The sequence below is a fragment of the Solea senegalensis genome, linkage group LG14 (genome assembly GCF_019176455.1).
Source record: "Solea senegalensis isolate Sse05_10M linkage group LG14, IFAPA_SoseM_1, whole genome shotgun sequence".
Classification (NCBI taxonomy): domain Eukaryota; kingdom Metazoa; phylum Chordata; class Actinopteri; order Pleuronectiformes; family Soleidae; genus Solea; species Solea senegalensis.
In genome coordinates, this window is record NC_058034.1 from 3,112,224 (window position 1) to 3,127,604 (window position 15,381).

At 42.9% G+C, this 15,381-nt stretch overlaps 1 protein-coding gene across 3 annotated transcripts in view; it reads right to left on the bottom strand.

The window, feature by feature from the left end:
* The window catches only part of tle2b (TLE family member 2, transcriptional corepressor b), a 69,125-nt gene that overhangs the window by 22,356 nt on the left and 31,388 nt on the right, over positions 1-15,381 (bottom strand). For all 3 annotated transcript variants that reach the window (XM_044043298.1, XM_044043297.1, XM_044043299.1), the window contains exon 5: positions 1,159-1,221. In XM_044043298.1, coding sequence (XP_043899233.1) covers positions 1,159-1,221 — 63 coding nt within the window. The remainder of the gene's footprint in view (positions 1-1,158; positions 1,222-15,381) is intronic.

A 15,381-nucleotide genomic window follows, 5' to 3' on the forward strand; every position in this document is an offset into this window, starting at 1 on the left:
GTTTGTCTGTGAGCAGCGGAAAAGAAAACACCTTAAACCTTGAAATGATGATATTTGTACAATGAGTAGTTGACGGTCAGCTGATGTTTTCCCTCCTCTCCAAGCAGAAAAGCTGCTGCAAGGTAATTACCACACTCAAATGATGGAATACAGTGTATGAGCACGCCATAGCCATAACATGGTGTGTGAGTTTTCATTTATTTTATCGTGCAGAGCAAATAATCATCTCAGTCTGATACCTTGGTACTGAACCATATATTCTATGCCAACGCTTTCCCAACACTATGAAAACAAAATATCAAGTTATTTACTACGACGGCGTATTAGGGCCAAATTTAGGACTTTTTTTTTTTTATCTTTCGAGAATAAAGTCTAATATTATTCAAGCAAAATCTCAGATGATCAGCTGCAACCGGCGTCAAGATGAGAAAGCATTAGATTTGGGCTTCACAACTACAGAAATACCACATTATCTTTAGCATCAGGACTTTGAAAAGATTGTGATAGAAACAGTTTGAGCCTGTTTGGAAGAAAGAATCACGCAGACCTGGAGAAAATCATCTCTTTTGTGGAGGAGGGTTACATCATGACTTATAACACTGGTTACATCTGTGTGCTGCTGCTATTTATTAATAATAATAATAATAATAATAATAATAATAACAATAATACTACATTAGATAAGGATAAAAAACAACAACAAACTTTATTCTCGCAATATTACGACATTCTCGAAAGATTACATTTTTTTTCTCTCTTCAGTTTACTCATTTATATTCTCAAACAATAATTAATTTAATCCAACTTTGAAACTTTTCATATGCGCCGATCATTTCCAATCATACTCCAAACATATTTACTTGCTTTATGATGTTTTCCGTCTATAATAACATAAAACTAAGCACTTCCCGCGTGCAGCTTGGTAAATGTTGCCGGGCAACACAAGATCCAAACGCAGAGAGGCTTGATCAGCATTTTGTGAATTTCATATTTGCTTATATTTAAAAGTTATGCAGTTATACAGTTTTTACTCGGCATGTTTATTTAACGCAGGGATTGTGAGATAGATTTCCACCGAACGTGTGAATAGGCCTCTCCTGACTTTGTGTGAGTGTTTTGTGTACATGTGTACGAGTGTCTGGCAGTGGCGACGCTTACCTCTTGAGAGAGGAAAGGGATGATCTGAGCACAGATGGCACTGAGACGCTTGACAATCTCCGCCTGTGATGGAAAGAGGGAGAAAACGAGAGGGTGAAACAGAAGGAGAGAGCGCTGGATACATGATCATGTCCCACGCTGTAAGATAACAGGGACAAAAATGAACACAGAGCATATGATGCACCTTTACAGCACATTAGACGTCCACTGGATTATGACGCGCTCCTAATGAGTGAGGAGTTTTGTCAGTGACCGCTCAATAAGACCGAGGAGAGAAATGTGGGCGTGAAAAGCAGCAGAGGCGGAGGAGATGGAGGCAGCATTAGAGTCCCATCGTCATCATCTGCTCTTTTAGCACCATCGCACTCTCATTTAGCACGGCCCGACACTCTTTTTCCCACTCCAGGCGTCCTCTGTCTCTTTCAAACACACACAAAACATACGAACACACAAACACACATTCACAAAGGAGCAAAAAACCCTCAGACCTCTCTCTCTGTCTCTCTCTCTGTCTCTCTCTCTCCACCTGTCACAGTCACCTATTCTGTGCCATTACATTTGTCCTTTTCGGCACTCGTAAAAAATCTGTAAAAATGCTTCATCTCTGACAGGAAATGATGAAAAACATCTTGCGTGCAGGTTTCTCGTCCCCGCGTTCACCCCTCCACACACACAAGTGCATGCACAACCACTCACAATCACACAAACATGCACATGTGGCAAACCATCCACACATTACAGCTGCATGCGCACACACACACACACACACACACATTACAAGAACACATAAGACACTCTCTTCCTATCACGCACACACACACGCGCACACACACACACTGAACCTCTGCGGTGTGTCTAATTCTATCTGTCTGAGTGCCCTCAGCCTCATTTTGTTCTCTTCTTCACTCAGCCGTTCTCCCTCTTTCTACAACACCTCTCACACTGAGCCATTATTACCCTATTCATCCTCTTCCTCTCATCCCTCTCCACCATCTCCCTCCCCTCCCCTGCTCGCTTTGTATCATTTTCTCCCATCTTTCTATTTTTTCCCGAATAATTCTCTTTCTCCCTGCCTTAATCTAGCCCCCCACTTTTCCCTCAGCAGACCTTTTTTTTATTATTCTTCCAACATCAGTCGCTTTCTGCCCCCTTTTTTTTCCCTAGGTAACATTGCTGTCACACATTTCTTCCCTTTTTCTCCCTCTACTACTCTGGCTTCCCCCCATTCTTTCTCTCTGTATCCCTCCATCCTCACAAACACATGTTCCTGGCACTTGAGGAAACTGAGGGGGACAGCAAAGGATGTGATGGAGAGCAATGCACTGGCCGACAGGGCTGCACACAAACACACACGGTAAGTTACGGCCTATCTCACGATGACTTCATGAACCAGCTATCACCAGACACACACACACACTGTTTTCAAGGGCAAACGCAGCCTTATAAGATCCTAAACGTGGCCTGTGACGTTCTCCTACATGTGTGTGCTGTCCATGAAGGGAAGGAAGAGCGCAACAGGCATGGCTCCATTCTCACATTAGCAGAATAAGTCTTTCTAACAAGTGCACCTGTAATATTGTTGTCACTGCCATAATAATTCTGAGTTTTGAAAACCTTGGTCATCTATCCCTCTGAGGAAACACTACAACAGTGAACTCCTTTGTATCTCAATGTGCTGGAATAAATTATTCATGCTGTTATATCATCCAGACTGGACTATTTTATTTTCCTTTTCAACTACCTCAGCAAGACAAAATCTCTCCTGCCAGAGTAGAATGTAATGGCGTGTTTTCACCGAGCGCGACTCGACTCGCCACGGCACGGTTATTTCACTTTTCCATTAGCGATAGTACCTGGTATGTTTTTTGCTCAGGCGAGGTTCCAAGCGAGCTGAGCCGATCCTGAGCATGAGTCATGAGCAAGACGTCCAACGCAAGAGTCAAACTGAACAATACCGAACTGTAGATCAGTTAAAAAGACCTAACAAATCCTGAAAACATGGGTTAATCTCCAACATTTAGCAAGGAAAGGTCTAAAATCTCATCATTTAACAGAGGAGTCTGGTGTATTTAGCGACTGTGCTCCGCTCATACAGGAAGTACTGAACAAATCCTTTTAATTAACTGATTCTAATGATTCAGTTGCATCGAAAACAACTGCTTTACAAGTCACTAGTCTGCGTGTGTGTCGCTAAAACAAAGTCAAGGCAGTTTCATGCAGCCGTGCTGTGATGACCCCGCCCACGTTGAGGAGGTCATGGAAACGCCAACCAAACCGAGTAGAGTCGAGCCGAGGCGAGGCGAGGCGGTGCAATATAGTGAAAAAACGCCACGCGATCAAGTACGCATGCATGGAACGCCAGACTGACACAAATCCTTATTTTCATACAAATGGACGCAGAACGACTCTCTGTGGACATGGAAGACGTGGACAGTATGGAGGGACCTTTAAATTACACCTGGAAATGTCTCAACCATGACAGTAATTCTAACAGAGATGTTTCAGTGGCCATGTTGGGTTTGTTTCAAAGAAATAAACATGTCACAATTTGATGGACATCCTAATTTGTATCTGTAGCCCCCTTTTCCGAATATTAAAATGAATACTTCATGCAGTGAGTGCAGAACTCTTTTTTTTATATTTTAAAAGTGCTGATTAAGTTGCAGGCCCACACACTCTTCCAAAGAAATCTGATTGCCAAGAAGCAGAGCGGTTAAATTGTATGGGACAATCTTGTCCCATTAGATGTTTCCTTCTTAGAAATAATCTGAGCTTCAATGCTGAATTTGGTGATCAATTATCTGTCAGAAGTCATCTTATCATCAGCATGTTGCCAAATCCACATAAAAGCTTTCAGGACCAGTTGATTGTGCACAGCAACTTCATTGTAAAAGAAGCGAAAGGGCTCGCTAAGCTCCAGTACAAAGGATAAATAGAAAAACTGTGTAACTTTCATTCATAACGCTGTATTATCTACTTTAAATCACTGTCTATCCGTCAGTTTCATTTCTACAGCTGCACCATTCTGGCTTCGACTGCACTACAGGTTGTCCTCGGGCCACAGGTCAATTGAGATGACCCGACTGAGATTTGGCTGCATAATAAATCAGTGTGACTGGACGGGTGCTGCAGCCACATGTCAACAACAATAGAGGAAATGAAGAGTATAAAGTATTCAGAGTAAAACGGAGATTAACACTACTAGACACAAAAAAAGGTAAAAAAAAAATAAAAAATCATTTTGATTTACAAATTGATGTCTAAACAATTTATAATCATTGTTTTATTGATAAATGTAACCATAATTTAAGCCACAGAAAGAAAATGTTGCTTCACATGACATCAATTCTTTGTTATTATCTGTAAGTAATAGCTCCATGCCACCAACTGTAGGTCGAGGCTTCATGGTCACTGGTGTGCTTTACAACACAGGGAAAGCGAGGGGAGCCGAGCTAAAGCGTTCCGAGCTGGGCCAGGTGTCAAAAAAAACAACACAGCACAGTCTCGTTCTGCAGCACAGCCGAATCACAGCCACAAAGGAGGACTGCCAAAGACTGGCCGGATGGAGAGATGGAGGGATGAATGGATGGAGAGATACAAAGGAAGAGAAGGGGCTGGTCAATAAACACTTGAGGGCAGTTTTGCTGCCAGTTGGCAAACAGACAGGATGAAGCAGAGAAAGAGAGAGGCTACATGTGAAACAGAGATAAAAGGTAGACGAGGAAGCAGGGAAACAAAAACAGAGGGGTGGTTTATACGGAGGAACAAAAATCCCTCAAATGATTCTAAAAAAAGATTTTCCAAAAAGATGTGACAGCGGGAGAGGAGGAAATTAAGAAAAAAGGGGGCAGTGTGTGGTAGAGAGAGAAGATGGAGAGAGAGAGAGAGAGAGAGAGAGAGAGAGACTGGCAGAACGTTCAGACCTGTCATCTTGTCAGATCATTGGCAGGATGATAATTTCAATCAAACAATCGTTTATATGATCAAAGCGCCGGTGCTGCATAATGATGCAACCTGAGCTCTGTGGAACACACACACACACACACACCACATGGTGTATCCACAATAGAAAACACAAACACACAACAATTACAGAAAAAAACAACAAGAAAAACAGACTAGCACTATAATAAACAATCACGTTGAGTTTCCAACAGAGAGCAGATCTCTAGGTCAAATTTTACCAACAGCAACTTGGTAAAAAGATATCATTACGTATAGTTTCCCTTTCGTTGTCTTTTTCAGTCCAATGAAAAATAAGAAATGTTACTTCGGCTCACGACTCATTTTCTCCTTGGATATCAAACGTGTCTGTCAATTTACTCCAAAGTCAGTACGTGACATGAACTGTTTTATTTCACACAACCATAAATGATGCAGCATCATAAACGGTGACATCTGATCTCCTGCAAATGCTATCGATGTTGTAGGTGCTTGTGTTTCCACCTACATGTTTAACCCACAGCACAAAGGCAACACAGACTCTTTCCTTCAATCAAAAGCCATTCTGGGAACTGTAGAAACTGACTATCAAGGTAGAAGCCGCTCAGTGTAACACTGTCTCTGCATGTGGAACTTTCCCTCAACTAACAAGCCAGCATCTGATTGCTCTGATAAAGAAAAAGTCTGTTTTAGAGGAGGGGGTCTTAATCACTGAGGATCTGCCCTTTAGCTGTTTTCCTTCTGGTGCTTGTGTTTAATAACTGCAGCCTGCTGGCAGGCGTACGAGAAGACAGAGGTGATATATTAAGACTTACTGTATAATGCCTTCTAATGAAGACCAGATATTCAGCCAAACTCAAAAGGTGAGACGAACTGACAGTAAACAACCTCACAGTGTCCTCGTACATTCTGCTCGTGACACAAACATGAACTTAAGAGTGGAACGACGGGGGAAAGCCACTTCCCCGTGAAAGATCAGCATTGTATTTGGTCTCCCAGCATGACAGCAAGCAACACTGACCGCGTTCATCTTGCCAATAAAGCTTGGTGAATTTGAATGTGATGAGTGTGGGTTGAGCTTGGCTCAGGAGGAGGGAGACGGTGCCCAGTGTGCTCGGGCGCTGCCAGCTGTGCCAGCCTCTGAGTCCCACAATGAGCGAGGGAGCCAGCTTTATGGGGAGAGCTCTGCAGTGTGTGTGTGTGTGTGTGAGAGAGTGAGACACTCCTCTCCCGACTCTAATAATTGTCTACAAATATCTCGGTCATCGCTCCTGTTTGGTTGCTTTCATCGCTCTTCTCCCTGTCTGTTAACACCTCTTTCCAGTGGTCAAAAAACTCCAGAAACGGATTAACCACGGGTTTAAAAACGACACGTTTGGACCAGTGGGTTTAATCTGCATTCACTCCCAGGTCAAATGACTCTGCATTGCACGAGGGTTTTTATTGGCTTCTGCTAGGGTGGCCATACGTCTGGATTTAGGCCGGACAATCCTTTTCTGTACCGCCTCCAGCCAAACACTCCTCCTTTTTGTAGTTGCACTGGAATAGCAGCATGACTTCCAATGCCCAGAGAAGTGGTGTCGATCAAAAATGTACACAAGGCTTGTAAACAAGTGTTGGCTACACATGGAGGAGGTGATGCTGCTGCCGTTCACGTGACAGAAATGCTAAGATGGGATTTCATTCTGAATGGTCAAAATGGTTCGTGGGTTTCACATTAATTGTTGGTATTCCAGGAAAAGGCGCCGTTGATGTTTCTCAGGTTCTCCCATAATGCCGTTTTTTGGAGAAGCTTGTACATGTACCAAACGCTTCTTGGTAAACTCATACAGAGATGTTGCAAATACACGTTCAACTATTTACTTTTTAATTAGCAGGAACTGAAAATATTCATTTGCACTGGCTGAAAACATTTTAAGAGAAGCATATAGTTCTTTTTTTTGCAAAACATTCTAAATACAGAAATGTCTTGCTTTCTGGCAGTTTGTTATTTTGCCAATTCAAGACCGTGCCCTTGGCGAGGTCTCGTTCTCGGATTTCAGTTTTTTATAGTTTTGTTGTGAATAAATACAAATACTGTAAAGAAATACTTTCTTCCTGCTCTATTATGGCCAATAACCATAACCACCCTAACATTGTCACTGTGCTTTCTTCCTCCGCCAGGTCATTATTCATGCACAGACCAACCACTGGCTATGAGAATGGTGTTGGCAGCCTTTTTTTTTAGCTGCTTCACCTGGATTCCTGGTATATTGTGAAATGATCTTAAGTGCTGCTGGTGAAGAAACACAATGAGCAATGGTGAAGCAACATCCTTAAACTCCAGCTGCATCAGCCCCATCGATTGGATGACACAGTCACAATGCTTGTACTCATTCCAGTTTTCAACATAATGTTCAGTAAGAGCCAAAATGAGTAGCTGATTAAAGCTGCAGCAGGATCACTGCAAAAATACTTGGTTGTTAAGTTTCTTCAGTTCTCAGTTTTGTTCAGGCAAATGTCTCTAAAATGTGAGGATTGTAATATCATAACTTGATATTAAAATTGCTGACCCATAATACAAATACAAAAGGTAGAGGTTGACCAAGTGTACCTCATCTAACCAGCCAGTCATATGGCAGCAACTTAATGCATTTAGGCACGTCGACATGGTCAAGACGACCAATGAAATTCAAACTGAGTTTCAGAATGTGGAAGAAAGGTGATTTACGCGACTTTGAACGTGGCATGGTTGCAGCTGCCAGAGGAAATCTGAGGATTTCAGAAACTGCTGATCTACTGGGATTTTCACTCACAACCCTCTCTAGGGTTTACAGAGAATGGTCTAAAAGAGAGAGAGAAAACTGCCAGCGAGCGGCGGTTCTCTGGACGACAATGCCTTGCTGCTGCCAGAAGTCAGAGGAGAATGGCATCAAAATGTAAGACTGGCTCAAATAAGCACTAACAAAGGTTTGCAGAAGATCACCTCTGCATGCACAACATGCAAACACTGAAGCAGACGGGCTGGAGCAGCGGACGACACACATTAGAACATAGATCAGTCTCTTTTTGGGCACAACGTTGTGAACCTGTAAGTGATGACATAGTCACACACACTGTACGTGCCCCACGGCCTTTGTACTGAAGTGTGCATGGCTGCAGAATTCATACACACACATACACACACACACACACACACACACACACACACACACACGCACAGACAGACACACACAATACTGGAGCTCATCTCTGTCCCTTGCTGTCTAATTGGACTTCTCTCCCCTCGCTGAACAGTTCAAGGTAAATATTTGTAGCTTGTGATGTCCTAATCACCCACTGATTGGGTTGGAGACACGGCGCTATTCAGTGAACCCCCACCCCACACACACACACACACACACACACACTCAACCACCACCTATGCAATCAGCCTGTTCCTTTCTCTATTCTGTTGGCTCATTTCACAGTCTCTGTCTCGCTCCCCCTCTGTTTTCCCTCAATACACTTGGCCTTCCTCTTTTGCTCTCTCTCTCTGCTCTCCTTATTCTCTCTCATGTCTCTCACTTTCTTGCTCTATCTCTTTACCCTGCTCACCACCCCCCCGACACACACACACACACACACACACGTTCTTTTCTTGCTCAGTCTTGTTTTTTCCACTCTCTCTCCCTCTCCTCTGGGCAGAGTGCCAGCTCCTCTACCCTGGCACTAAGCCAACTCCTCTCCTCCTCTTCACTTCCTCCTCCCCTCCCTTCTTTCCTCCATCCCCCTTGCCTCTGATTGATGGCCCCTCTATTCTGGTAGAAAAGGAAGGGAAACAGGGAGGGAGAGAGATGGGGATAGAGAGAGACGCTTGCACACAAAACACTATAAGGTACACACGCCTAAGAATTGTGCACACAAATACAACCGCACGCACACACACACACACACACGTAACAAGGGCACACACTGAAAACCAATCCAAACAGAGCAGAGAGCGCTCAAACAATGAGCTGTGTGCAGAGCAAGCAGAGCCTCCCAGCGTGAGACCAACAAGCACACATTACACACACCAGGCGCACACACACACACACACACACAGAGAAACACACATGTCCTTAGACACACACACACATAAAGTCATAGATTCAACCTTCAGTGCAGAACCCATACAAGATAGGCAGCAAAGCAGAGCGCGGAAACATTCCGAGTGAAAAATAAAGACAGACAGCTCACTTCTCTTCTACAACAGAAGGAGAGAGGGAGGGAGAGAGAGAGAGAGAGATTGATTACCAGAACAGTTACAAACCTGTTATGACTTTACACAAACAAATACACGCTTGTATGCGAGGACAAAGATGCATTGTCGGCAATATAAAATGAACACCTGTACTATTACAGTACACATGTACGCAGGCATGTAACTGAGGGACACAAGATCCATGCTTCACACGGCTTGTAGTTTTACAATTAAACAAATCTCCCTCTCTCTCTCTCTCTCTCTCTCTGTCTCTGGCTATATTATTCACTAAGCCATTAGTCATATTCACACTGTGCCAGCTCACCAGCTTGCATTGACAGACTGCATACGGCTTCAAACTCATGTCATCCGCGATGCAAACGCAATACAAACAAAGTAGCACATTCGGCTGCACTCTATGCACACGTGTAAAAAAAACAAACAAATGTGCACATCGGTGGTGGGCGGTGGGCTGCTCACACGGCGGGGGTCAGGACTGGGCGCCTGAGCTCCTGGATGCCTGGTGGGGACTTGAGCTGGCGCGCTGCAGAGTTGGACATGGCAAGCCCTTAGACCGCTGGCCTCTACATATGCTCAGGAATCTTGTGGATCTCGCTGGCTGGGGGCTCTAAGTAGACCTCTACCTGTTCCTCCTTGTGGCGGGGTGGTCTGGGGGGAAGGTCTCTGCTTGCTCTCACCAGTGGAGGGTGGGCCCGAGCGGGTCTTGGGTGCAGGAGGTCCAGGACCTCTGGGCTCCGCCTGTGCGAAGAATGGTTCAGCCTCTGTCATGTCTTGCACCCTTGGGGCTGACTCTGGGCAGGGGGGGCCTCGTCTCCTGCATCCCTAGGATTGGTGACCGCTGGACTCTCCTGCTCTGTGTGACCGCTGGATGCTGTGCGCATCGGGATCCTTATCGCCTCCTTCTGGGAGCTGACCAGACATCGACACAGTCTCCCACTCGGATTACCGACCACATTCAACACATACACATAGATGTGCCGCATTCATACATAAACAGACATATAGTACACACACATATTCTGCCAAATCCAAACTGATACACCTATTCTCCATGTGGTTGTTAACAATTAATATTATTATGTCTCTTTTCTCGCTCACTCACTCTTTTATCTTTCTTTCCCATGTCTGTCTACTGTTTTTTGTTTTGAAACAAGCTGCTGGGCAGGGTCTTATCCCCACATTGATTGCCGTTTAAAAGCAACCACTAATGTTAAATGGGTGTTATAGCTTCAACACAGAAAACAGCGTACTCTCTCTCATCGGATGACTTCTTGCAACCACCGTTGCCTATATCTGTGGTGTTTACCTAAAAGAAACATGAGAGTGACATTTTCAAGGTGATGCATCTGAATGGTACGCCGGGTTGGGGCATTTTCAAAGAAGCACACAAGCTTGACTGTAAGCAACTTTAGTATACCTCCCCGAGTACAAGTGGAGTCACCAGAATCTCAAAGTGGACTCAAGGGCACGACAAAAATTTAAAAGCCAATAAGAATATTGGATTGTTTGATATAATTAGGCTGTATGAGGGCGTCAAAGCAACATTTCAAGCATAATAAATGCAATTAATTCACTAAAATGTTGATTTTGATTTAATGGGGCTTCTAGACGAGAGACTTTTGTTTTTGCCTCATTAGGCCTGGGCTTTGGTCCTGATGATGATAACATCCCATGATAAAATCAGTGTGTATATACCTCGCTGTAACCATTTACCCCGCCACTGACCTCAACTGAATTCTAATCTGAGAGCTGATACCACGTCTAAACAGTCGGAAAGTGAACGTGTGTAAGAAAGTAAAGATGTTTTTTCTCCAAAACTCAAACTTATCATCAAAATGTAAAAACCACACACACACACACACACACACACGCATGGATAATCAAATACAGTGCGCGTGCAGCTATACAGAGCTGAGTGACAGGGCTATTATGTTAAAAGGCTAGCTCCATGGGAATTCAATCACTCACTTTCTCATCTCATCTTTCAATATTTGTCCTTCTTTCCTTCCTTCTATCACTCCTGTATCCTGCCCCATGCCTCATTATTCACAAATGAGCTCTGCTACACATGTATGCACAGGCATGAAGCGAGGGAGAGGAGAGAGAGAGAGAGACGAAGCTGCACATAAACAAGAACGTGCAGGTGCACAGAGGGTCTGCACATGCACATCATCAGAGAGAGTGCAAAAACACGCCAAGTCATTTGACCCACATACACGAGTGAGTCCTAATCCATTCCTTTAAACGAAAACAAGTTTTGAAAATAAATAAATACATCACACCACAACCATGGAAGAAAATGATGGACAGACTGTGGTGGAAATGACAGAGAGAGAGAAAAATGACACAGAGCGGCTGAAAAGAGAAAGAGATTGAGGAAGAAAAAAAAGGGAGAGAAAAGCCCAATCCTATTAAGAACCAAAGCAGTGAGTACGGAAAATGAAGGCACTCTCTGCCTCCCCGTATCTTTCTCTTTCTCGTTAGCTCTCTACCCTCTCCCAAATGAGATGGGGATTCAGGTCACAACATCTGCCAAATATACCAACATATGCACACTCACACACACTGCACACATGTGCAAGAACACATGCATAAAAAGGCCGAGACAGCTCGGGGCAATTAGGCAGAAAGATAAGCTCGCACACACACACACACACACACTGTGTTTTATGCAACGCAAACAGATAAATATGAGATCTCCCTCTCCTGCTCATACTGTGTCTTAATCTTCCTCAGTCTCCGTTTCTGTTTTTCTCCTTTTCACAGTTAATTTCTTCACTCTGTTCATTTTGGTCTCTCAGTTTTCACTTTATATTCACGTCAGTTTAAAGTTGGTTTATTTTCTTTCTTTCTTTTTGTACTGCAAATAAATGCCTACATTGTTTGCAATAAAAAAGTGCAAAAGAAAGACTTCTCTTTTCTGTCACACAAAAACACACACATGTACTCCCACACTGTCAGCTTCACGTGTGTGTGTGTGTGTGTGTGTGTGTGTGTGGTGAAATGAAAGGAGGGAGCAGGAAGGAAGGACAACCAGCTGCTTCATCTGTCCTCAGGAGTCCACAGGGGAAACAGTCTGGCTGCTGAGCATCCTGACTATCAAACACAGCTTCCTATAATTTCCTGCCTGCTCTATGAACCACAGTCAGCATTCTGACAGAGTATATTAAGGTTATATGTTGTATCTATGTTTTGTCTATAATATCAGAAGAACCTGACATTCTTACCTCGTATTTCTTTGCAAATGAGTTAAAAGATGAAATGCGTCACACATCCTTAATATCCAGACTATTGATTTCTGTCAGGTTTCATCTTTAACGTAACCCAAGGCTTTGCAAGGCAAACAAAGAATAAATGGTGTCAGTAACATCCCGACACAAAACGCGTTTTATTCAAGTCCAATGTTCGTGTTTTATGTTTGGCTTTACAAAATATGTAGCTGCACATTTTCAAGCTTTTATCTCCAGCTGTTATTATACAAATTGCTTTAAATTAGTGAGCAGCAAGGGGTCTACTTTCCATCTCAAGGACATGCTGACACATTGTCACCTCTCAGGTATGGGATGTTGTCTCTCAGCTCCTTTCAGCCTGTTTATGAAATATGGAGGATAGTTTTAAAATGATTAGAGACATGGAGAGTATGAACCGGAATGTCACTTCTGAGCTGTTCATATGTTTGAACAAATACCTCACATTCTCAGACTCTGGTCTGGAACTGTGCACTCATAACATAAGTTAGTGAATTTTAATTTCAAAGAAGGAATATTTACATAAAACATAATATGATCGAATATGATTAATCAAACGGAATGTGTAACAAAATAACACGCCTGTGTAAGAGATGCTGTCGTGACTTTAACTAGCATTTTTTTACATTACAGAACTCAATGTCAGCTATATATGAGCTAGTTGGACCCAGCTTCCAACTACACAGCCGTGTTTGGTTTAGTTCAGTATGATCCACAATTATTTCAAATGATCAGTTTAAACCGAATTCTTTTGGCAGTGATCCGGCACCTAAGTGGTGAAGCTAGACTGGTGTTTCTCAATCCTGGTCCTGGTGACTCACTGCCCTGCATGTTTCAGATGTTTCCCTGCTCCAACACAGCCGATTCAAATAGTCAGCTCATCAACAACGAGCCCTTTATTTGAATCAGCTGTGTTGGAGCAGGGACACCTCTGTAACATCCCGAGGACCGGGATTCAGAGACACTGAGCTGGACAAACTGCAGCCAGTTCATCACTTTCAGGAAGACAATCAGAATGGAATAAGAAAAGAGAACAATGCGTCATTTTCAGATGAAATGCTGGATGTCCTCTCTTGTTGCTTTTAGTTTTCTTTCTTCATTGACTTTGTTGGTGGGTTACACTAACACACACTAACACACACTATCACCATGTCATGCTATTTATGGAGCTTTCGCCATCCGGCCTTCACACCCCCACCTTCCATTGTGGAAATATAAGCCTGATCAGGGTTTATCATTCCAAACCTTATCATGACAACCTGAACTGCACTACTGTCACTTGGTGGAAGCACATTTATAAGCCCTGTTGCTGCATTTCCTAGTATTCTCAGGTCACAGTTTCTTAAAATCAAGAATTTCTCCTACAGTGTTTAACCTTACGTAAAAGCATGTCTAATACAAAAGCATTTCCAATCACTAGCCAATCATGCAGGATTACTACAGACACCCTGCGACCTGAAATAAATCTATAATAAATCAGTATGACACCTAAAAGCACTAATCGTTGTGCAAAAATCATATTGCATTAACAAAACAGGCGCCTCTAAATTTGATTCAAAGGCAGGATGTTCCTGTTTCCAGTGATAAGCTTGTGTAATTACTGCTGAGGAGGAGTGTAATTGTATGATGCTACATGCATTTTTACAAGCATCACTGCTTCCATTTTTTAGGTGAAATGAAGACACAGATGTGTGGTGTTTAACTGCGGCAGTGGACGTGTGAAGACATACACGCATCGGAGCATTTTTGTGACGCACCGTCAGGGCCCACTCTTTCCACTCTTTGAGAAACACTTACCTAGGCAGTTATTGAAATGCTGCCACAGTAGATTCCTTGCTGGCCCCCAGGGTTTATACTCGGGACAGTATCCCAGCACAGAAATAATGGACCCTGCTGCTGAACACACCCATTACCTTCGAAAACTGTGACCATGGAAAGAAGGTGTACACATCCAAAAATAAAAACGTCACCGCCAGATAGCAACTCCAAGGTCATTTTGGTTTGCTGGGCCAGCAAGTAAAATAGCATGCATCATACCTGTATATTCAAACCATGTAGTCAAACTCTGCATAACATTATTCAGTGTCACTGTAAAACCTGCAGTCCTTGTGGAAAGCATTGTTTTTCTTCTTCTTCTAAACAGCACTGGCCAGCTGAAATCCACTGCCATTATGAAGTTATGTACATACATCAGTACACATCCTACTCATAACATGTATAAAACAATCTAAAAACAAGACGTTATGTTGTGAATTTCTTTTGAAATGTCATTTTCTGTTTTACTGTCCCTGCTATAACAAGTAAGGAAGGAGATGTTTTTCAATTCAATCGAAAGGTATTTCCATAGCATTATTTAAAAACAACCGAGTTGACCAAAGTGCTGTTCATGGCATGAATACGTCAAACAGACATGATACTAAACAATGTAACTAAAAGCAGTATAAAAAAAGAACCCAAAAAAGCAATAAAACAATAAAAACGGAATATGAAACCAATAAAATACAGAAACAACGTCAATAATCAATATAAATTTACAGTATATATAACACTGAAACTGCCAGCTCTTATACACGGTCAGGGAACACCAAGGAGAAGAAGTGGGTTTTTAGTCAAGATTTAAAAACAGTCAGTGTGGGAGCAAGTTTAGTGTGTGTGTGTATGTGTGTGTCCATTCCATTGTGTTTATTTCTCACAATTGATTGCCATTTGTTGCATGTTCTGCCGTCATAAGGGAACCAAAGATTGCAGCAGTTGCATTGTTTTGCTTGTGAGTTCCCAGTGGAGTTGGTAATTATTGATTAGTAAGGT